This window comes from Lycorma delicatula, chromosome 10 (genome assembly GCF_047948215.1).
Source record: "Lycorma delicatula isolate Av1 chromosome 10, ASM4794821v1, whole genome shotgun sequence".
Classification (NCBI taxonomy): domain Eukaryota; kingdom Metazoa; phylum Arthropoda; class Insecta; order Hemiptera; family Fulgoridae; genus Lycorma; species Lycorma delicatula.
In genome coordinates, this window is record NC_134464.1 from 87,089,178 (window position 1) to 87,113,452 (window position 24,275).

At 28.5% G+C, this 24,275-nt stretch overlaps 1 protein-coding gene across 1 annotated transcript in view; it reads left to right on the top strand.

Annotated features, from left to right (window-relative positions):
• Positions 1–6,496: 6,496 nt before the first annotated feature.
• LOC142330899 (uncharacterized) overlaps positions 6,497–24,275 on the top strand; it is a 28,506-nt gene continuing 10,727 nt past the window's right edge. The window contains exons 1-3 of the mRNA XM_075376366.1: positions 6,497–6,634; positions 17,420–17,550; positions 19,197–19,283. Of these exons, the coding sequence (XP_075232481.1) occupies positions 6,497–6,634; positions 17,420–17,550; positions 19,197–19,283 (356 nt within the window). The remainder of the gene's footprint in view (positions 6,635–17,419; positions 17,551–19,196; positions 19,284–24,275) is intronic.

Genomic DNA, 24,275 nt, shown 5'->3' on the forward strand with positions numbered 1-24,275 from the left:
ATTTTTGAACGATTTTGAACAAATTTTGACTAGAGTGGAAAGAAAATGTTGCCACTTTAGTAGATGTATACCTGCCAAAAGGGAAGAAAAATAAATGGAATAAAGTTTTTCAAAACATACATCTATAATTTTCACTTACGAGCTGAATGACTAAGAAAAAGAGTTTGTAAAACTTTGTTTTTAAATGCTTTAGGATTGGGAAAATGGTCAGCCTCATCGTGGATTCAAAATAACAAAACTTTGCCCACAAACCAGGTTTCCAAATGCGACTCAGATGAGCAGGTTGATGAACACTCTTGTTTGTCTGAAAAATCTAAAAGAAGTTGCCTTGTGTCAGGTAAGAAATTTATAGAACAAAAGAATCATCCGGAAGAATTTTTGAAAGACTTGCCCAAAATGGAATCCCATTATCGCAGACATGATACTGAGAAACTGTACTTTAAAACGGTTTGGAACTCAAAGGTGGAATTGTTCAAATATAAAGAAGTGTGCCATTCACAAGAAAGAACACCTTTGAGATTCAATACGTTTGGACAAATGTTGAAAAAGCTTAGATTTGTCGTGTATCTGTGAAAAAGGATCAGTTCATCTGTAAATCAATTATTAACACAACTAAAGAGGATAAAAACTACATAAAAATTAAAAGGAATGCCTAAGAAATAGAAAAAACAAGATAATTTGAGTAGTGATAGGGTTAATGTGTTCACAATGGATTTAGAAAAAGTGCTTCTGGAATCAAACCTTAAAGGTTCAGCTCTTTATTACAAACTAAAACTCTGTGTGCATGATTTTACATTTTATAGTTACAAAGCAAAAGATTGCTGCTTATAGCATGAATCAGAAGGTGGTATCACCTCCAAGAATTTTCTTTTGTTTGAAAATGATTTTAGATTTATGGTAATGAAATGTATTCTAAAAAAAAAAAAATAAATAAAAATGTATTCTAAAATAAAAAAAAATGTAAATACAACTTGTATTAATAAAAATGTATATTATTAATGTAGAATGTAGGGTAATTTTATGGTTAAATGATATTTAACCTTAAAAATATGTAGTACATTTAATTCTCTCGTACTAATCCAAGGTACGTAAATGTGTCTTTTCGTGTCTAGGTGCGTGCATGCAGGTATGCGAGTTATAATTTTTTTTTTGTTTTACTTTCTCCTACTCCTTACTACCATAGTTTATACCAACATGTACTCGATGTCAATATTGATTGATTTTTGTTTGGATAACTACATGAATTGCTGAAGATTGCACAGTCTATTCATATCAGAATTTTTTACTTCAATCTTGGTTACACATATGCAAGTCGGTTGCTTGTAATTGACCGGCTATATTCATTACACTGAGTTTGCTGAAACCAGTATGTACACAATAGCAGGGATGCTTGCGTAAGTTTCTTACTAAAAAGTTATGGTAAAAAATAAACATAAATGTTTTACAAAACATTTGATTAAATTTTTATCCAGAAATGAAATGCAAGTAATACAAATACACTACAATTACTGCATTTATAAAAATTGATTTAAAAAGAAAAATTAGAAAGAATTCTTTTATACTATCAGTTCAAAAGATAATAAATATAAGTAGCATAAGAAACACAATAGAAGGTTCATTTAATTTTTAAGGATTTTAAATTCATTATCAACATCGTAGAAATTAAATTATACCTTCAAGAAAAAACCGGTCTAAATAAAAAAAAGAAATTGAAGAATAAATTCTATAACAGCTTTCATCATTTCTAGTTGCAACAGTGAATTCTGAAAATGTGTTTCATAAAAATATTTTGTTAAATCGCTAAATGATATTTTAAGATTCATTTCAATATTGGTAGGCCTGTTAAAATAATTCTAAAAAACGGGGTATGTTCATAAATAAATAAATAGATTATATATATATATATATATACCCACACACAAAAATGTAATTATCACTCATTAGTGAATAGCACATTATCATATTAGAATAAATAGTATTCATTTAAATATGAGTATACATATTAATATTAAATACACTGGTAAACATAATTTTTGTTTCCTAACATGCAATACATGTTTTCATCTGTGTTCTGATGCTGAAAACAAATATGAACTCAAGACTCTTTGTATCGCCTAACATTTTTGAAAATTTCATAGAGTGAAACACGTAAAGAGACTTCTTCTCCATTGTCGTAACCTGATAACTAATATCAGGTCATTCATAATATATATTATGAATGATTTTTATTATTCAAAATAGCTTACAAAATGTTTGTTTTAAATGCATTTATGAACCTGGTTTACTTACTATAAACAGTAATTATTGATAAAAGATTAGAAAATTGATAATTATCGGGAACATTTTAAGTAAACAACACAGTCATTATTGTTTCATGTGGTGCTACTGTACTATACATGCAATGGCAACGTCGAACAAAGTTGTTTGGTTCTCACAACAGTGTTGAAATGATGAACGCTCTGCCACTCATTTACTTTTAGATGTAGTAGGCAATGGAGATAAGTATAATTATTTGCGTTATATTATATTTTGAGTACCTACTCAAATAGAAAAACTGTAAATAAATAAAGGTATACAAGGTGAAGTTGAATAAATAGATTTAAATAATTACCTGTATGGTTTTATAACATGTTCATTGTTATTATTAAATATTTTTGAACAAATTTGTGTTAAAACAAAACAAATATTGTTTTATTATTCTGATTAAATTATAATATGCACTCGCAAAAAAATTTAAGCACAAACCATGAAAGCAAAATGAACTGTTAAGGCATTTGCCTTATAACCAAGGGAAACCATGGTAAAACCTTGGTCAGAACATCAAAAATATTTTAAAACATTTATTGCACAAAAAAAAATAAACGTTACAATCAGAAATAATTTAAATTCTTCCAATTATGTTCTGAAATAAAATCAATTAAGAAAAAAAAATCTCATATTTTTTTAACAAATTCTTGTCAGGAAGGAGTCCTACATTAGTGACCATCAAACATTTACAATTGTCTTTGCACATTTATGATTATAAATACAAATAAGAACAAACCCTTCTTTTGATATACAAGAAATTAAATTTTAGTACCTTAAAATATATTTTTTGGGCAAGGTAAAATTTTTATTCAAAATATTTGTAATTAACAGTTTAAATATTTTTTGTTTTTCTTTTGTAGAAGAAATAACAATTAACATATTTACATAAATAAAAGAGTATAAATGTTTTTCAGTAATAAAATATTTTAAAAACATTTCTTAATATAAATTTAACATACAACAAAATCTGAAAGAAATTAATCAAATAAATATAAAAAAATATTGTACTTGCAATAATAATTAACAATATTACTTTCAATGGCGAAAGAAAAATTCATTTTACATAATATAAAACTAAGTATTATAATCTTAATGAATAATTTCTCCACAATATTTCCAAATAAGAATTTAAAACATTACAATACATTTAATAATGAAATAAAACATGATTCAAAATCATATATTATTATGTTGTTCATTTTACTTGAAACATTGATTTTCTGTATTTATTTTATAATTATTTACTAATAATTTTATATTTAAATAATTTCCTAATGATTTTCCATACGATCATATTAGGTCATCAGGAATGAATCTGTATAAAAATTCAAGCAGATAGAAGAGTTAAAAAACAGAAATACAGATGATAAGAATTATATATTAATTAGGTATTTACAATATCTAATCACTAAAACTGTTATACATCATTCTCTTTTAGTTTGACTGTACTTCATTTAGTTTTATTGTTTTATGGTACTTGAAGCTTTTAATTTTTAAAGTTTGTTAGTTGACTTTACAGTAATATCGATCAATATAATGGCACAGCCATCATAAAATTTAGTTATGAAGTTTATCATCATGAAGTCTATGACTGCCATATGAAATAACTAAATGGATGTTATTAAACGATTTGGCTCCTTAATTCTTGAACGCGATGATCATATGATCAGATCTTAAATTATAAGTGTTGTACTCCCTCTGTCTTGAGAAATGTCAACAGATGAGAAATGTCATATATAAAACAAAAATACATTCTCATGAATTATTGTTTGCATTATGGATGCTGCTGAGAAACTTATGGATAGCCCTGAAGTACTATAAAGAGCTACAAAAGCACTACAGAAGGGTTTTGAAACTGGTGGGCTTGGTTTTGAATATTTGTTATAAACTGGTAGGTACGATTTACTGTATTGTTTCTATACTAAATTCTAATTTTTCTAAACTTTATTTGTTTTATTCGACTTACCTTGCACCATTATGTTCAGAATTACATTCTCTACAAGTTTTACATGTTTATTACTCATTTAACAAAGTTATTGTAGATCAAACATAATAACGGGTTTTTTACTCTAAATTATTGATTTTCATCCCAGATTTCTTAAAACCTATTGCAGATGTTTTGATGGCTATTTTATTAAATTTTTAAGGTAAAAAACCAATAGAAATCACTAATTCTGCACCTTAATTATGTCCTATAAATTTTCAGTACGACCTCTTGCACCGGGATTGCTGAAACCCGAGCGAAATCATTCATTAACCGTTACTTACAAACGAAGCATTTTAGCCTTGTTTGATAAAATATTTAATTTTTTTAATTTCACAAGGAGGATAGGTTATGAAAATCACGGGAAAAGCTTTGATATACACAATCTATATAACATGATCTCAATTTCTAATTTTTTTCTGTAGTATCCGTGAATCACCGAGGGTATTATTACATATGTTCTATTACATATGTTCTATTAAAATTATATTTTTGGGCTTAACTGTTAAAAATTTTATAATGACAAAATGACATCATTTATTAAAATATAATTTTAAACTAAGTTACGGCAGATTCTACATGCAAATGCAGGTACAGAAATCTTTAGTGGATAACAAAGTAAATTATTTACTATCATAATTTACAGGTAAGATACAAATAAAAATCATGCCTGAAAGTGAATTAATGATTTAAAGGTGTTTTCATTTGATGAGCTTGATTCTCTTAACACTTATTAAAAAAAAGTGATTTTTATATCGTTTGAAAATTATAATATTCCAGCAAATTTTGTAAATTCTGCTAAAGAATATTGGTGATTATAAATAAAATTTCCCAACAGTGAAAGTTTAAATGTCACTCTTATCCCAAAAAACCCTTTAAAATTAAGTAGATAGTTTCTCTCTTCGGTAGATACATTGAAACCCACCAGATATGCTCTAATCTTTTGTTACAACTGTCTTCCCCTCTCTAACAGCTGCTGGACACTTAAATGTATGTTGATGTTACCACTTTTCTTCATTAATTTTTTAATGGTTTTTACTTATTGTGTTGCACATTTTATATATTATAATTAAATTAAAAACTCACCGATTTACCGTTTCCTCTCCAATCTAATTTAATGAAAATGAAGATTCTATTTCTGATTAAATTCTGGAATAAAGGTCCTCCATATCAGTACTCCTTCTGACATTGCTGAAAAAGAAAACTTACCAGTTTAGTTATTATTAAATTATTACAAATAAATAAAAAACAAGTCTACACAAGTTGTATTAGTATAATTATTTGTTTAATGATATACAGTTCACACGTAATTCAATCTATAAATAAATTATAAAATTATCTTTATGCTTAGTTATGAAGAAATTTGGTGAATTAAATTATAAGAAATGTAAATTAATTCATCAAGATATCCAAGTCTAGTATGTTGTGCTTTTAATATAATAATTTGCCTGGGAAATAAGTTTCATAAGCAGATAGATATCACTCTGTTAAGGGGACATTTAGAAAGTTATTGCCTCAGTCTAAGAGATAAATCCAGAATTTTATCAAAGATAATGCTCAAAGATGTAATTGATATTCTTGAAATCTATTTGAGGAAAAGGGATTCCAATCGACTCAAGAAGTCTAATTAACAATAATAATAATTAATATTTATATATCTCTGAAGGTGTCACAACTCAACAGATAATCTGACATGACACATATCTATTCCCAAAAAAAAACGCTGAGCCAATCTTAATAAAAACTGAACATCACAAGTTAGGCTTGCTGAAGAAAATGAACATTTTAATTTTTTTTCTGATGCCTTTGCCTCTAAATTATTGCATACCAGCACGAAGCTGACTAAACTATAGCTGATATTCAGCCCTGAAATTGGTCCTTTTACTCTATTCACATTGAAGGTTATATCGTGTCATAATAAATGTAAAGAAATCAACTTTATATGGTATCACTTGTATCTTGCATGACTTGTATAACACAGAAGTCACAGATCAGGAATTTTTATGTAATCACTTGTTCAACCACTTCTTCATTCTGTTTAGTGCTGGTAATGAAGCAATTGATGAAAGACATGATGATATCACTGTTTCCAACTTATAATTCTGTGTTTTGTAATTAATTTTTTATGAGCAAGCATACAGTGAAACTAAAATCTGTAGATGATAATCTCATGTTTATACTAATATTATGAGCGACATAGTCACAATGTCAGAAAATCAGAGAGAAGTGAGCCATACAGATTCAGATGATATTATTGAACTGAAAAATGATTGTCACAACATTTTGGGAACAAAAGAGTCTACTAGCAGAATTGATGGAGCTTGGGACTGCAGCCATATCAGAGTCTTATTATGAATTGAAGGATGTTAGACAAATCAAACGGTGCAGGCTGCTCTCGATGGCTGTTATTCTTCTGAATGAAAATGCATAACCTTACGCTCTAAGCCACTCAAAGGCTTTAGTGTTGTCGGTTCAAGTTGGAGATTTTTATTGTTACTCCTATTGTTTGGATACTGCTTGAATAACTTCTCCTTATTAAGATAAAGATTTGTCTGTTAATTGGTATAACGAAACTAACAAGGGGCTCAGAAATGGATGATGGGTGGTGGATTTTTAAAATCATTTCTACAAAAGTTGGTGTTGTGATGCAACAAGTGCCCAAGAGTGAAATTGACTAGAGGAAACTCTAGTGCAGATATGTTTATAAGATATAGCGATACAAATAAAATATTTAGATGTTTTTTTTTCTTACCAGAATTCAAGTACATGCCATATTTGTCTATACATTGTGGAGAATGGAATTTTCAAGATAGCTTTAGATTTTTACTAAAGTAAAACTTGCCAGTTTTTATCAATTTGTCCTAACATTGCATAAGAAGATCTGGACAATTTTGTGTAATTAAGAATTACATTAAACCTGATTGAAGTTTAGATATATATTTTAAAACATGATGATAGAGGCACCACAGCTGTTTGGTAAATTTTTTTTATTTCTACTTACTTAGTAAGAAATTGTAGTTTGAAAAAAGTCAATAAAATAATTATAGACAATTTATATATGTCATTTGCTATAAACAAAGTATTGAATGTGACAAGATATGAGATACAAGTCCCACAAAACGGCATTGCCATTGTCAAGAAAAAAGCATTTCACACCGGGCTTAATAAAGAAAGCAAGGGCTGAAGCAATTACCCATTGTCTTATACCCAGAGTAGGCCAAGCCCACTAAAACACAGGAAATCTTTCACCTGTACAAGCGACACCTTCACTCTGTTCAACACAGGGACTGGTCGTGTATGTAAATCAATATTCTTAATGAAAGTGAAATCAATTGTATTTCTTGCATCTGTTGTGCTTTATATGCATCACTGCATTGTGATTGTGATAGATTATGTAACAATAAGTTGATTATGTAACAAAATAAGTTTTCCTAAATTGAGTGATGGTAAGTTCAAGGAGAATACATTTATCGGTCCCCAAATCAAAACAATGCTTAAGGATATAACTTTTGAGGATAAACTTAGCGAATGTGAATTAGGTGCATGGAAGTTCTTCAAAGACATTGTTGGTGATTTTTTTAGGCAGCAGAAAATATAAAATCTATTTTTTTGTTAATAAGCTGTTAAACTACAAACATATAGCATGTAGGATGTCATTAAAAATTCATTTCCTACACTCCCACTTAGACTTTTATTCTGAAAATTTGGGCTCTGTCACTGATGAGCAGGGAGAGCGTTTCTGTCAGGATATTCTGACCATGAAGCATCAGAACCAAGGAAGATGGGATGCTAAAATGATTGACGACTATTGTTGGTTTTTATTTAGAGAAACTTATCAAACATTGCACGAGTGAAAACATTTGTCAACATATTTTAAAAATTCAGTTCCAATGATTTAAATGTTTAAAAACTGTATTGAATATGTTTCAATTCACCTGTATTTGAATAAACAAATATTTAGCTGATTTAAACAAATTATAAATGAATACACACAAATAATAACTTTTTTGAAATATTGTTAACACACTGATTATGCATTTATTGGTAAATAAATCGTATGTATCTAAAAATGCGATGTATTACACAAAATTTTATAAGTTTTGAATTCAGCACCCAAAATCTGTTAAAATCACCATGTACAATTCTAGATTAGATACTTTTTTTACGTTTTGTTGCATTTTAAAAATTCTATTAGACATTTACAGTACTTACTTTTTATTCAATCCAGATTTGAAACTACGGTTGAAAGTCACTTTAATTAAAATTTTCCTTATCTTCCATAATCATTCTCCACTTTCAATATTACATTTGAGAATCAGTAACCATTTTTTTTTCACAGCTTCCATGAATTTAAAAATACTCCCAGTGCAGCACCTACAACTCAAAATCACTTGGCAAAAAGGTTAGTAATGTACATAATATGAACAGTTAATTTTTTTTTTTTTTTGTTTTGCGTAGGAGGAGGAAAAAGCTGTGTCAGCCACCGTCTGCGCCCGCAACAGACGGTAGTGTCGGGCTCTCACTGACTAAAAAACCTCCCCCTTTATAAAAACATAGGAACTGGACCTAACCACAAGGCATGAACATGGTTTCCATGCGACACAAAAACATTGAAAAAATCATATCCTATCAACAGGGAAACCTACTGGGACCCTATTAGGGATTGGGATCGTGGACGCAACTTAACTAAGTAGTAATAAAATAATATCTACGTTGAACCTGAAAAAAACATACACAGCATATACAAAACTTTATATAAACTTTGATAAAACTTAATCTACAATGCTTATGTAACTAATTTTAATGTAAAATTTATGTTGAACCTGAAACAGAAACATATACAAAAGTACACACAAAAAATCCCTACAGGAAAGTTCCTATCAATGGACCCTACTGGGACTTGGGATCTACCACGATTTTACCTGAATATTATACTATCAACTTAAAAACTACACAACTAAATTGCAAATTAAAAATATTAAACAATAATAACAAAAGTAAGTACCTTTAGTAGAAAATTATCTTATAGAAAAAGGGAGTACCACAATGTAAGGAGGGCCACTTACATGGCAGCTCTTCCTTAGAATATTAAATGAATAATCGTTGAGTTACCTGAAACAAAAGAAAATAAGACAAATTCAATTAGCAGTTGTGAAATTAGTTATTAAATTCATTTAATTTATGATAGCATTGACCTTTTTCTAACAAAAATATTTATTAGGAATTATTAGGTGGTCCATTTTTACTCCTTAAATATTTAGCCTGAGGTAGAACTATTTATATAGACTTTTTTACAGAAATAGAATCGCTAGCTAGGTAGGTACATAAGAAAAGCTATACCCTCCTCCAGACTAGATAGATACAAAGAAAACTGAATTTTTTACATCCCACATCGTTAGATATCCAGTGAGAAATCATTGAAAAACACCATTTTAATATCAAGGTGGAAGAAAATAAAGGAAAAAAGTGGAGGTTAGAAAGGAGTAATCCACAGAAGGATTGCTAAACAAGACAACTCACTCAAAGAAATTCTAAGCCTCTTTTAAGGCAGCAGGGATTCCTCTCGTACAAGATCAGAGCACTTTTACCAAGAATAGAAGCAAAAAAATTATTCTGAATTTAGGTTCACTGATATAGATGGTAACAGATCTATCCAGGAATGTGTGTTATATAAACCTATTTGACCAAGCTAAAATTTTCAGCTAAGAATAATGTTGAATGGTAACAAAAATCGATACAGGACACCACCTGATCCTTTTACTAATTTTTATATTATTATTTTTTTAAAATCATGCTTAATATTTTTATAGAATGAACTGCATCATTTATTTTCTTATTATTTCTACAATTTTATATAGGTTTCCACTTGCTTTGATTGCTCTGGCATTTAAAATTCATGAAATATTTATGTACCATCTACTTTTATTCTACAACAAGTTTTGACAAAGAGGTGCGAGCATGGTTTCATTAAATTTTCAAACCGCTGTCAGGCAAGAGATTCATCTCCAAAGCAAGCAAAACAATAAAGGACTAAACAGAATTTCCATGTCAAAAAAGAAAAAAACTTGTGAAACTACTTCTAAATTTTCACACAGTATATCTTCTAATAAAATAATACGTTAAATGAAGATATCGCTTTGTTTCATCAATCAAAACCCGTTCTCTATCTGTAAACGTAGATAAAATTCATTTTTATTATAATTAAATGTTTGGGGGTATCTAAGGAAAAGTTGACTGTCACGACAATAATTTTATTCTTATTTCATTTATTTTACGCAATGAAATGTCTCAAAATCAATTGCTTTTCATGGCTATTCTTTACATTATAAACAAATAATTGTGTACAATAAGAATAATTTAGTTAAATTATATATTGCATTTCAATTTTAAAACAATGATGAAAAAATCAAGTGATGTACTGTTAACTGATAAATACTCAAAATATTATTAGAAAGGTTTAAAATATGAATAACAGTCTTCTTGAAATATAAGCCAACCAATGTATTAGATAATCTTATGAAGTTTCATTGCAGCAACTAACAAAACTCATAAAAATTTGTATATATATATAATTTAACATTATATGAAATATAAACCACCTAAACACAGTAATTAGATTAGTTATACTTACCTTATTTATTTCCAACTGGTTTGTGCAGTAACAAACCAGTTGTTGGAAATAAATAAGGTAAGTATAACTAATCTAATTACTGTGTTTAGGTGGTTTATGTATCTTGCACCTTCAGTTTGTATTAAATTATAACTTATATTCTTCTTAATTGATTTGTATTTTTTTTTGTTTATAAATATTTTCACAACTACATTTATGTTCATAATATCATTTAAAATTTCACAATGATAACATTATAATTTATGTTAAAAAAGAGAAATCATTAAAAAGAATAAGTTTTAATGTAATAAAAATAGAATTTAATACAGACTGAAGATAAAATATATAGCAGAAACAGATAAGGCACTGACCAGATACTGGCATATCTTGATATGTAATGTTACTAAGTTTCTTCTCTTTATTATACTGATGTTTCATTTGTTGCATTTATATTGTAATTTGCCACACAAAATATCTGTGTTTCGCATGACATTTAATGCCAGATCTACATAAAATTATTAAAAAAGTTAGAAATAAAAGTAACTGCAGTATCAAAAGAGAAAGTTACCTATCGATGATGTAACCTGGGGCTAAAACATTGCCCTGACCCCCTCTTTTTCTGTTTAGCCTCTGGAACCACCATAAGGTATTACTTCAGAAGATGATATGTATGAATGCAAATTAAGTGTAGTTTTGTTCAGTCTCGCATCGACTATTCCTGAAATGTGTGGTTAATTGAAACCCTACCATGAAGAACACTGATATCTACAATCTAGTATTCAAATCCATTTAAAAGTCTTTACTAGGATTTGAACCTTAACTCTCGACTTTGAAATCATTTGACTTGCAATGATGAGTTATCTAGACTAGACCAGGTGAGGTAAAGCCCTGACCCTGGCCCCTGGTACAAGGTAAGTGATAGTGGCTGGTTGAAGCCACAGAATGAGTAGCTCCATTACTTGGTTGCTCTAGCTGAAGCTAAACATTATAATAGTAATTAATTATTATTTTGGTAACTGAAATTATTTGGACAGTATCAAGCAATTTGTTGCAGTGTGAGTAGTATTACACTGTATAACTTTTCGATCATTGTAACTCACACTTGTAAGTATAATTTTGTTTTGTTTATATTGAAAAGTTGAGATCCATTCCAACATTTTTTTGTATTAATTGTAAATTACTGAAATTTACATAATACCACTGGTTGCCATATAAATCTTTATGTTACAGTGGTAGGACTTATGCATTTCATGCAAAAGATTCTGGATTAAAATCCCTGTTGTGCTTGACACATTTTACACGCTACATAATGCATCCCTCATTACTAATTGTAACTTTAATCAGAATAATCCTATAGTTACTTAAAAAAAAGTAAACAAAGGTGAACTTAGTCATGAGCTTAAAGATCTGCTCATTAAAGAGATATAGATATTATAATTTTTCTAAAATCTCTCTTTTCAAGACCCATATCACCTTTGTACTAGTAATTATTACATATCACTCAATTTGATCCACCAAAGTACAAAATTAAGTAAAATGACCCTCACCTTATTTTTTCATAAGGTATACAATAGTACTGTACGTGGCAACCCACATCATCAGTTGTAATTCTTCTTTATAAAATGTTGATTAACAAATTACATTTTAAACTCAAAATGATAGTTAAAATATATAATATACATAATTTTTTGAGTACAATAGTATTGGCTGGCCAAACAAGTAGTATATTTTGTTTTTATCCTATTTAATTTTATTTTATCATAATTGATGTCATATTTTATATATGTAACTTTTAATTTCAATAATTTTAATTAATATTAATTTTTAACATTTTTTATGTTTCTTTTAAAAATTATAAATTTGAAAATTTTTAACTTTTTTAATTTCTATTCTTAATTTAATTTTTAAATCTTAATAAATTTTATGTATTTTAATTATCATTTTGAGTTTAATATGTAATTTGGTATTAAACATTTTATAAAGAAGAATTACAACTGATAATGTCGATTGCCACAAAAGTACTATTGTAGACATCATGAAAAAATAAGGTGAGTGTCATTTTACTTTATTTAATTCTGTACTTGGGTGTATCAAGTTGAGTTATATACAATATAGATATTAGTGTATATAAATAATTCATTTTTACAGACGAGACATGAGAAAATGTGTAATTAGCAACATGTCTGACTGCCTTTAATCTTCCACTCTCTAAAGATGAGTTAAATCTTAAAATTGGATTGCATGGAGGGAAATCATTCATAATAAAATTAACAATTTTAGGACATCTATACTTAATTTGAACCAGCAGTCTTTGATTGCAAAGCCTCTATCATATAACTAAGATATCTTTGACTCTCGTATATGCTGATTATATAAGATATTGTCATGTATTCACAGCTACATCAGGATATTGAGAGATTGACAATTGAAAATGTTTATGTAATTACAATTTATTAGTTTAAGAACATAAATAAAATAAGACAAAACAATAATAATCAGTGATTATATACAAAAAAAAATTTAATCATCAGGATTTATTTATAGGTAGTTAAATATTGCAGTTAAATATTGCAAACCAGAATTCAGTTCCATTGACAAAAGACATTAGCATGATGCTTATCTTAACACTTTTAACAACTAGCCTTGTGTTAACAACAATAATACAATAGAGAAGACAAGTATAACGTTCTTTTACTGCAAATATCTTTGCTGTTCACAAATAAAACTACTCTAACAATTTATAAATGAATTTAGTACATTATCATTTTCATTTATAATCTAATAGTAACTCACTGAATAACTTCTTGTTTTCATGTACTGGAATTACTTGTGATGTCACCTTAATTGTATCAGACTTGTACATACTAGAAATTCACTTCTTCACTGACCTCCTCACAGAATACTTTCGCTTCAGACTCTCATAAAACTCCTTGCTTAGAACTCTCCTTGCAGACTGACCATCACTGGTCTTCCCCAGAGTATTTATATTCTTATCCTCTTTATTTGCAAAACTGGACCCAACTCGAAACATGAGAATGTTTCACCCATGAGATTCCTGACCTGGTCAAGTAATCCCTTTTCATTGAACACCTGTTTAGGTTTGTCAACGAGCAGTATTACAAAAGATGATTGTTAAACAAACCTGTTAGCTTTAGTAAAAGGGTTCCTTTTAGCCCTTTCTGGATTCCTTCCATTATTATATTTTCTACTACTTTCTTCTCTTAACTGGTAGAAATCTGTTACTCAGGTCCGTTATACCAGGGAATAACGGACCTGGTATAACGGGGTCCGTTATACTTTGAATACTAGATCATGGATACCGGTGTTCTTTGGTGGTTGGGTTTCAATTAACCACACATCTCAGGAATGGTCGAACTGAGAATGTACGAGACTAACACTTCATTTACACTCATACATATCATCCTCATTCATCCTCTGAAGTATTATCTAAACGGTAGTTACCGGAGGCTAAACAGGAAAAAGAAGAAGAAGGTCCGTTATACCAGTCTTTTTACAATATTTTCATATAATTAAGACAAACATTATGATTTTAAGCACCATAATAAAACTGAAGGAAAGTTATTCCAAAAAGAGTCCTGGACAAAACAGTAAACTGTTCTAATTAGAGGCACTCCTCCTGAGGATTGATCAGTTCTTTTTCTCTTCCCTCCCCTTTCCTTATCATTTATTCCTCTTACTTGGATGAGTGGCATACAAATCGGGTCAGTAACTGCTGTGGTTCCATCTGTGGTATCATGCAGACACTTTCTAATACCAGCAGAGCAGCTCCTTTAAGGGATGGCAACTGTCTGTATTTGTGGAAGTGTTAAAAGATGTTCCTAAATGTGGGTTACATAAAAAGCAACTAGTAGCTGAGACACCTATTGGGTAAAGTCGAGTCTTCTCATAAAATTTATGTAATCTTAACGACATATTATAGGTAAATAAACTGTCAATGAAATAGCATGTTCATTCATATTTATACTATAATAAACTGGTACTGATCAACAGAAGCCAAGAAACCTTGAATAAAACTGTAGGTAAATAGATTGTTTGAAGAAACTATTTAATTCATGATAGTTTAACAAGGATTATATAAATAATATAATAATAACAGTTATTAATTGATTTAAATAAACATTACGGAAATCCTTTTACTATCATTTTTTATAACAGAACAAAACAAGGGGTGGCAAACTGTAATACAACTAAAAGTATGCAACTAAACTAGAAACTATTTTAACATAACCTCTCCTAACCTTATATAACATTAACATATTAACATATATAAATGTTAACCTTCTTGTGTCGCTTCTCGCCTACATTGTTATTTTTATCACTACAAAAAAAAATAATTGTTGAAAATAAATTTAAAGATTAAAACAACCACCAACAGGATATTATTTTTAAATATATCCCCTAACTAATTTTTTGCCTCTATTAAATTTTTTGTCCTCACATAACTGTTACCTTAAAAACTTAAATTAAATGTTTGGTATTCGTTCCTGCTGAGTATTTTATAGGACAGGTCAATGCCATCTCTATTGCGGTCGTTACAAATAGTTTTAATACACACTATTATATTACCATATCCTGGTATAGACAAATGCATTGATTCCGATATATATGACCTTTATTTCAGTTCAAAATTTTATTGTCTTTTAAATGTAGAATAATAACAATATAAATAAGAGGGTGTGTTAAAAATAATAAAATCAGTTCATTATATTTTTTAATACTCTACTGTAATGCTGATGAAAGTGGAATGGCCTTCTTATAACTAACCAATAAATCAATATGTAATTTTTTAAATATCATTTGTAAACTAATACCAAATACGTACAACCTTTCCAAATTAGGTTTTATTATATACTTATAAATAAAGAAAAATAAACAAAATTATTGAAAGATACCACATTAATTTTTCAAATAGATCTGTCTATTTTTTTGCTAATTGCTAACTGATTTAATCAGATCAAAATTGGTATCGGGAGATCTATAACACATAGATTGGCATTTTATATTTGATCTGATCCAAAATAAACCTATCAATTCTTATGTAGTGCCATTAAAAGAACCCTAACAAGATAATTCATATCAGAATCATGGAAGTTCAAATTTTACTTCAAATGAAAGAATCCAGTTAAAAGATAAAATGCAAGGAAGATATTTTAACAACTTTTTTTTTTCATTTTGCCAATAAACAAGCTTTTGGAGGAATATCTTCGTCAGTATTTTCATTAATAATATTAATTTATAAAAAATTATGTACATCATGAAATTAAAAATTTGTCATACAGCTGCACTACTTTTGCCAAATTTTTTCAAGTAAATTTGTTATTTTTTATTCTGAATGATCATTATTATTTATTTATTATATAGTACAGGGATATGCTGTGTCCAAAATATCAAAATTAAATATTCAAACAATTATAGAAGAAAAGGATATATAATATTTGGATAGGTATAATTACAGATTACAGTATAAGTACAAATTGACTATTAGTTTTTTCAGCCACTCAATTTCAGTTGGATAGCACAATAAATATCCTGTGGATGCTACTATATTCTGAACTATTTTTAAACACGAAAAATTGTTTAACCAATCTTTAGCACTACTGTAAAAGAGGCAAAAAGGGATGGTTTTGGCAAAACCAAAAAGTGTTTTTAAGTTTCTTCAATTTTATTATGATTTATAAAAATTAAGCTGTAAGTAATTCCAAGTGACCTTACGGGGACTTCAGAAGCTAAATTAACTTTAAGCTTTAACTGTATACAACAATTTTAATCAAAATGCTATGCAAACTATCAAAATCATATAATAATATATGATGGGATAAAAGATAATGAGATGAAGATTTAAATTAAGCTGATTTGTATTTGTTCACTCATTTCAATATTTATAATTAATCCATTACAATCCAAAATTTTACACAATAATAATAATACAATAATTTTTTATAAAATAAATTCATCTCAATGATTACACATCTTAGTATACCGATTGATGACGTGATCTATATCAATTTGCATGTCGTTATGAGAATGCATTAGAGCAAGTAATGAACGTTAATCACAACGTTGCAACTTGCAACTGGTTATTTTGACAATACAGTATTGGTAAAATATTTCAATACTTTTCAACTGGGTTTTCAAAATGCAAAGCCTTTAGGCCTTTGTGGGGCCATGGTTCCCCCTGGATCCACCCCAGGCCATATGTGACACCCCATTTGTTCATAAAGTAATTACACCTGCCATGTCCAGTTCTTACGTAATTAAGTTGTACCACAATGTCTTGGTAGAATAAAGCCTGGATCTTGCGCATGGACCGCTTCTATCCATTTGCAGCTGTAGTTTTCATCCCATGAGTTCTACAAATGTTGTTTGACATTAAAATCCTCCTCTATAAGCATTTAGGTCAGTTCCCATGCAAATTTTGAGATAGTAAGCACTGATAAGTTAATCCACTGACATCCATGTTGATTGGTATCATTCACTGCATTGGTAACTTTTTTCAGAATAGTATGAAAGCATTCTGGTGCCTGAGATGTGATGGAGGTACATTTGCTAGTACTGGGAGTCATCCAATTGTGGTAGAAGAGACTGTACCAGTAATTGTTCTCATTCATTTTTATGAATATAAACAAAAGTCGTTTCTATGTTATGTGTGTGTGTGTGTATACATATATAAATTAATATTAATATTATTATTTATATTTAATAGATCAACCCTAATTACAGAACAATTGAAGTAGGATGACTTTCCTTATTTCATTACATAACAGAAGCGCTTTTGCAAATTTGATTTGCATCATCAGTTGCATGCATTGTATATATATTTTACAAAACCATAAAAAAATTGTTTAAAATTACAAAGATCAATTAATTAAAATTAACCAAGTCAAAATTAAAAAGGAAAAATGAAATTAAAACAAAGATAAAAATTAAATAATTAAAAGTTAAAACATTTAAAATAAAAACAAAAACTTTAGCAAAGCAAAATCATATGCTAGCCATTTCACTGATGTTACTTTTATTTGAGTAAAAGTAAAATCAATGAAATGGCTAACTTTGTAATATATATATATATATATATATAATGCATGCAACTGATGATGCAAATCAAATTTGTGAAAGCACTTCTGTTATGTAATGAAATAAGGGAAGTCATCCTATTTCATTTGTTCTGTACTTAGGATTGCTCTATTAAATATAATATAATGTAATTTGTATTTGTATAGAGGAGTATGGTTTTTAAAAGAATTGCTTTTAAAAAAATTATATATATATGTTTGCTTGTTTCACATCTTCTCCACTGAACTGATTTCAACCAAACTTGGAACAATTATTACTTACTAACTGAGCAAACATATTGTCCATTGTTAGACATCTATCGCAACCACTGCAGGAGGTGTGAGGTATAAGAACTTTAAAACATTGTAAAAGGTTAAAATTTTGAAACATTTGGGAATATTCCAGAGTATTTTTGAACACAATAACATTTTAGAAATTTGTAGAACTTCCTAGAAGTTTCTAGAACATAGCTCAAAATGTTTTGGTAAGCGTAAAAAAAGAAAAAATTGAATATATTTGCCAAGATCGAACTGTAAATAGGCTAAATTGAAAAGTTAAATTCAACAAGATGGATGCAAAGGAGATTTATCTTTGCTGTGGAAAGTTAGTGATATTTTTTGTAAAAAAACAAATTGAATGGACTTGTGAAGAAATTATGATTAACACCGGGTATATAAGTATTTTTTTTATAAAACTAATGATAATTATTCGTTAACTTGAAAATTAATGTAAATAATTCTGAAATATTCTTATTGTTATAAGAGTACTTAATACATGCCCATGCATGCTAATTTTGTAGTAAAATTGATGATTTTATACAAAAAGTCAATAAAAAAGTGGTATAAATCAGGTGTAAAGTTACGATTTCGGTAATTTATCAGTAAAAATCACATCATTTTTGTAAACAAGGTAACGAAGACAAGTTTTTCCACATTTATCATGGGATATTTGTATAAATATTTTTAAAAACTTCAGAAGTTCCAAATATCAATAATGTAGAAACAAACATATCAAAAATTTAATTCAGCTACGTACTATTAAATTAGTTTATGCATATACATTTCATTACTATTTTTTGTATAAGTATATGATTTTAGTTGTGAAATATTGTATAAACTGTAGTGAATAATATGCAAAAGGTCAATAATTAATAATTTTATGTATAATTTGTAATATTTCACCGATAGGATGATGATGTAATTTGTATGAATATTGTTTCAGGCACTTGATTCAGTACCTTGTTGATAGATGGAGTTATGACTACAGCACACTTCTTAGCGATGAGTCAAGAGAAGACTTCAAACCGAAGTCTGTAATTTCAACTTTGTTCCAATAATCATATTATTTCATTTTTAGTAATCATATTATTTACTGTGTTATAATCATATATAAGATTTTATGTTTGTATTTTTCATTTTTTTATTTTTAAGTTATTAAACAACAATTCTAATACAGTTAATGTATAATGTTAATTATCTTTTTTTCATTAATAATTAAGAAAAGTTTTAGAAAGATTTTGTTGACAATCATGAAACAGATATACAGTACTGTTTTAATTAATGTGAGCCCATTCCCTTTAAATTATAAATATTAGCAAAATCAGTGTTTTTAATTAAAAGATTTGGCTTAGGTTTTATAAGTTTCCACTCAATTAATTTTTTCCACTTCAAACTGAATTTTTAACAAAATGTTACTTTCCTAGGTCATGGTATCCATATTGAAAATGAAGTGTAAAAATTATAACTTGCCACAATACTTTTGTAATTAATTTTTTTTTTAAATATTACAATCATATAAATGTGTTACTAAAACATATACACGTATTCAGAATGTGTAGCTCTGAACCAAGGGTATACAGATAAACTGGAAATTGCTGAAAGACGGATACTTTACTAAGAAAAATCCTATGGCCTGAAAAACTAACAATGGTTGGAAATTAAGGAAGAATGAGGAACTTTACCAGGAGTTAGAGAGAATTATGAAATCATGGAGTTGCTTTCATGATTCTTAGAACTCTAACTTAGAAGTTAGTGTTCTAAGTGAAGACTAGCTTCTAATCTTAGAAAATGAATATCTTAGAAAATGAATTCAAACAGACTTAACAACAATTTTTGACAAGTGTAGTGGGAACAAGGCAAACATTAAATGGTTCAAGCAAGTTAAAGAGGACCTAAGGGTAGAAAACATAAATATGACGGATTTAAAAGACAGAAGAATGCTAAGGAAACAAACGTTAGAATTCAAAGGGATCCAGAAAGAGAAGAAAAAATGTGCTAACCTAAAGTGGTAAGAAGAAAGAAGTGGCACAGTGAAAGAATGAAGGTGTATTGGAGAGCTAAAATACTAGTTAGAAGTTTATTATTATGTGTTCCTACAGTGTTCGTGTTAAAGAGAAATGTTACTACAACCTCAAAACACAAACAATGAGAATTAGTAAGTAATGGAATAAATATACATGATTATTAGTTCTGTCACAAAATGTAAATTAAATTGTAATATCATGTTGAATTATAGATATCAATCTTTTTCTATTCCTCTCCCTTTCTTCTTCATTAATATTTACCTCCTTTTATACTTCTACTCATAATATCCTCTTTAAGATGGCACATTTTCCTTAGTTTCTTTTTATTTACTTTTGAATTCAACATATTCAATTCAACATATTCCGTCTTTCTTTGCTCACCATCTTAAAATGTATAACCATCTGAGTCCTACTCTCCTACTATATCCAACACATTTTATGCCTTTCTGAAAACTTAATTTTGCTTACCAGATATGAATCTTCTATATTGCCTATCATGCTTCTAAGAAAGTTCATCTCCAAGTTTTTCAATTTAAATTGTAATATCATGTTGAATTATAGATATCAATCTTTTTCTATTCCTCTCCCTTTCTTCTTCATTAATATTTACCTCCTTTTATACTTCTACTCATAATATCCTCTTTAAGATGGCACATTTTCCTTAGTTTCTTTTTATTTACTTTTGAATTCAACATATTCAATTCAACATATTCCGTCTTTCTTTGCTCACCATCTTAAAATGTATAACCATCTGAGTCCTACTCTCCTACTATATCCAACACATTTTATGCCTTTCTGAAAACTTAATTTTGCTTACCAGATATGAATCTTCTATATTGCCTATCATGCTTCTAAGAAAGTTCATCTCCAAGTTTTTCAATTTACTTTTCTCCTGTTTCCTCTTCCTATCTTCTTTTAAGTCTATATAAGTACTTCAAGTCTCCCCATATTCTAAATTAGCGTATAGGTACACCTTGTGTGATACTTCTTTATATTTTCTTGTAACTTTCTTATGCCACATAACACCCTGATAAAAATTTCTTGTACTTTCTTCCTTTATCTATTTTAATAAGTTCGATTTTTTTGAAATATTGAAAAGTAATTATTAATTTAACTAAATTTTGAACATTAACAAAAGAGAGAGCTATGCTAAATGATTATTGGATTAAAATCCTAAACAAGACTTAAAAACCACATTCAAAATGTGGTTATAATACGATAATTTTTATATGAGTATAGTGATTATCTGAAGTTGTATTGGTAATAGTAGAAAAAGTTAGTATTATAAACTCGTATTCCATCAAATTATGAGGGACATTCATGTCAATCCAGGACTTTTGTTAGACTAGAATGTAAATGGAGATTCCTGTGCAATCTGTTGGTTGTACACGTAAGGTACAAGTGTCAGATATTTCCGAATGGTGCACTGACATGAAGCAATGTTAAACAACAACAACAATCAAAGAACATGGTGTCCAATGAAATGAATGGATATGTGGAACATATGGATATGTGTAATGAGATTTCTTGTGAATGAAGGCATAAAACCCAGTGAGATTTATTCACGACTTTTGCACATTTCGGTGATGAAACTCATAGTCGCAGTAAAACATTTGAGTGGTGCAAACATTTTAATGAAGGCCATACATCAGTGAGTGACAATCCCAGTCGATGTGGTTCGGATTGATCAAAGTTATGGCCTCAGTTTTTTTGGGATAAAAATGGCATCATGCACGTCAATTTTCTACTTCGTTGAGTCAATATTAACAGTGGGTACTACTGGAAAGTTCTTCAAGGTGTGCACAATGCTTTAAAAAAAAAATGGCCTGATGTGTTCACTAAAAATTATTCTGTTTCTGCAGGACAATACACGACCACGTACAGCCCACCACATGACATGCATGCTACAAGATTTTGGTTGGGAGTTATTGCTATACCCCTCTGTACAGTTCAGGCCTCGCTCCCAGCAATTTTCAGCTTTTTGGGGCCTTGAAATTCTTCATGGAAGATCAGCATTTTAACAGCAACGATGAAGTGAAGCAGTTGGTCAGTCTTACTTGGTTTCGACATGACAAATCTTTCTACACTGCCGGTATCCAGGCAATAGTGAAATTGCTGGGATAAAATGTAGCAAGGGATTACATTGATAAATAAAAGTATTTTTTACTATCATAAGTGTGATCTACATTTATTAAAAATTAATAGTCCTGGATTTACCTGAAATTCCCTCGTAATATGACAGTAATTGTTTTCAAATGAGTAGTTTTTGTATTGTTTTATATTGTTTTGGGAAGAAAAAATGACAGAGCACAGAAATTTTGTTGAAATTAAGATCTGTTAGGTTTTCACATAACTACTAGAATCTATGTTTCAACCAAAAAAAACAGCCAATAATAAAGACAAATAAGTTACGTTTGGTATTTTACAAATAAGAACTAATCCGCAATTTAAATAAAAGATTCTTTGTGAATAAAGCTTATTGCAACCAATTTTCTTCATATACTCTTATGTGAGTTAGTAAGAAACACTAGCAGAAGGTAGTGTGATTCATAAGATATGAAGAAAGAATTTCATAACAATGAGTAAACTAAAGAAAAAGAAAATGTAATCATTACGAAATTAAATTTTCTGAATAAAATCTATTTAAAATGTTATAGGCTTAAAAACAAGATACATTCTACTGGCTTCGGTATTCTTAATTTATATAAATTTTTCTTGTACTTTAACGTGTAAATTAATCAAACAAGGGAAATTTTCTGTTTCTCCTCAATTAATTGAATATAACTAATATTCTCATAGTAATGCAAGGTTGTATTCTTTGTTTATTAAGAAATGGGCATACGTTAAATAGCATTGTGTTATAAAATCACTTTATCTTCACTTTATATCTTGTAAATCAAATAATGGATTGTGAAATTTTTTACAAATAGTTTAAATACTGGTTTCTTATCACCTTATTGAAAATATAAATATAGCTACAAAAAACTAGTCTATCACAGAATCAGTTAAAAAAAATTAAATTAATCATAGACCCTACTAGTGGAACAAAGTCTTTAAGGAAACTATTTATTGTTACGTGTAGATCATACTATTTATAGTTTGATAAACAGCAACTTTTAGTGCCAGTAATAAGCAAAACAAAAGTTCATGTGGGCCAAAGTATATGCAAATGGATTAAAGAATAATGCTTTTAGGTAATTAAACAAATTTTACAACTCAGGTTAAGTATTTGAGGGTCTTTAAAGATATAAATAATATATTTCCAGCCCATACCTAACAATAACTGAAACATTTAAAAAGTCTTTTGAGTGATTTTTTTATATTTAAAGGCCTTACTTAGTTCATTACTAACAGGGGATGATAAATTGAAAAGTGATGAGTACATCATCTAGCTAACATTAAAAGGTTCCAGTGACTACCCTGGTATTGATTCAATTGAAAATCTATGGGCAAAAAAATAAATTACAATTCATATAGATACAAAATTTATCATGGAGGTATAAGATTTCTCCGCACATTACTTAGCGTTCTAAAATTTAAATTATACGAACTAAGATCTATACAAATTATTTTTAATAAAATATTTCACTTAATGTACCTTATATGAAAATCTTTCTGTTTTTCTTTTTTACTACTGATTTTGCAACACAGATTGCTTCATCATGTTAATGAATTCATATTTAAGTGATTAAAGGTTAACCTGACTATAAATGTTATGAAAATACTAGCGAAAAAAAAAAATCTCAAAAAACTGCATTAAGGGAAATATAACTTATTAGCAGTACAATAATTTATCTATATTCTGGTGTGATGCACTTCAATAAATTCTTTATTAATTATAAAATTTATATATATTACTCAAATAAAAAAACTCTACTTTGAAGAATAACACAATAAATGAAACAGTAAATGATATTTTATTTGATTTTGTGTGTAATAGAATGATTATCAATTTAAATCTAATATATAAAATTTTACTGAGTTCTCGATCAATAATA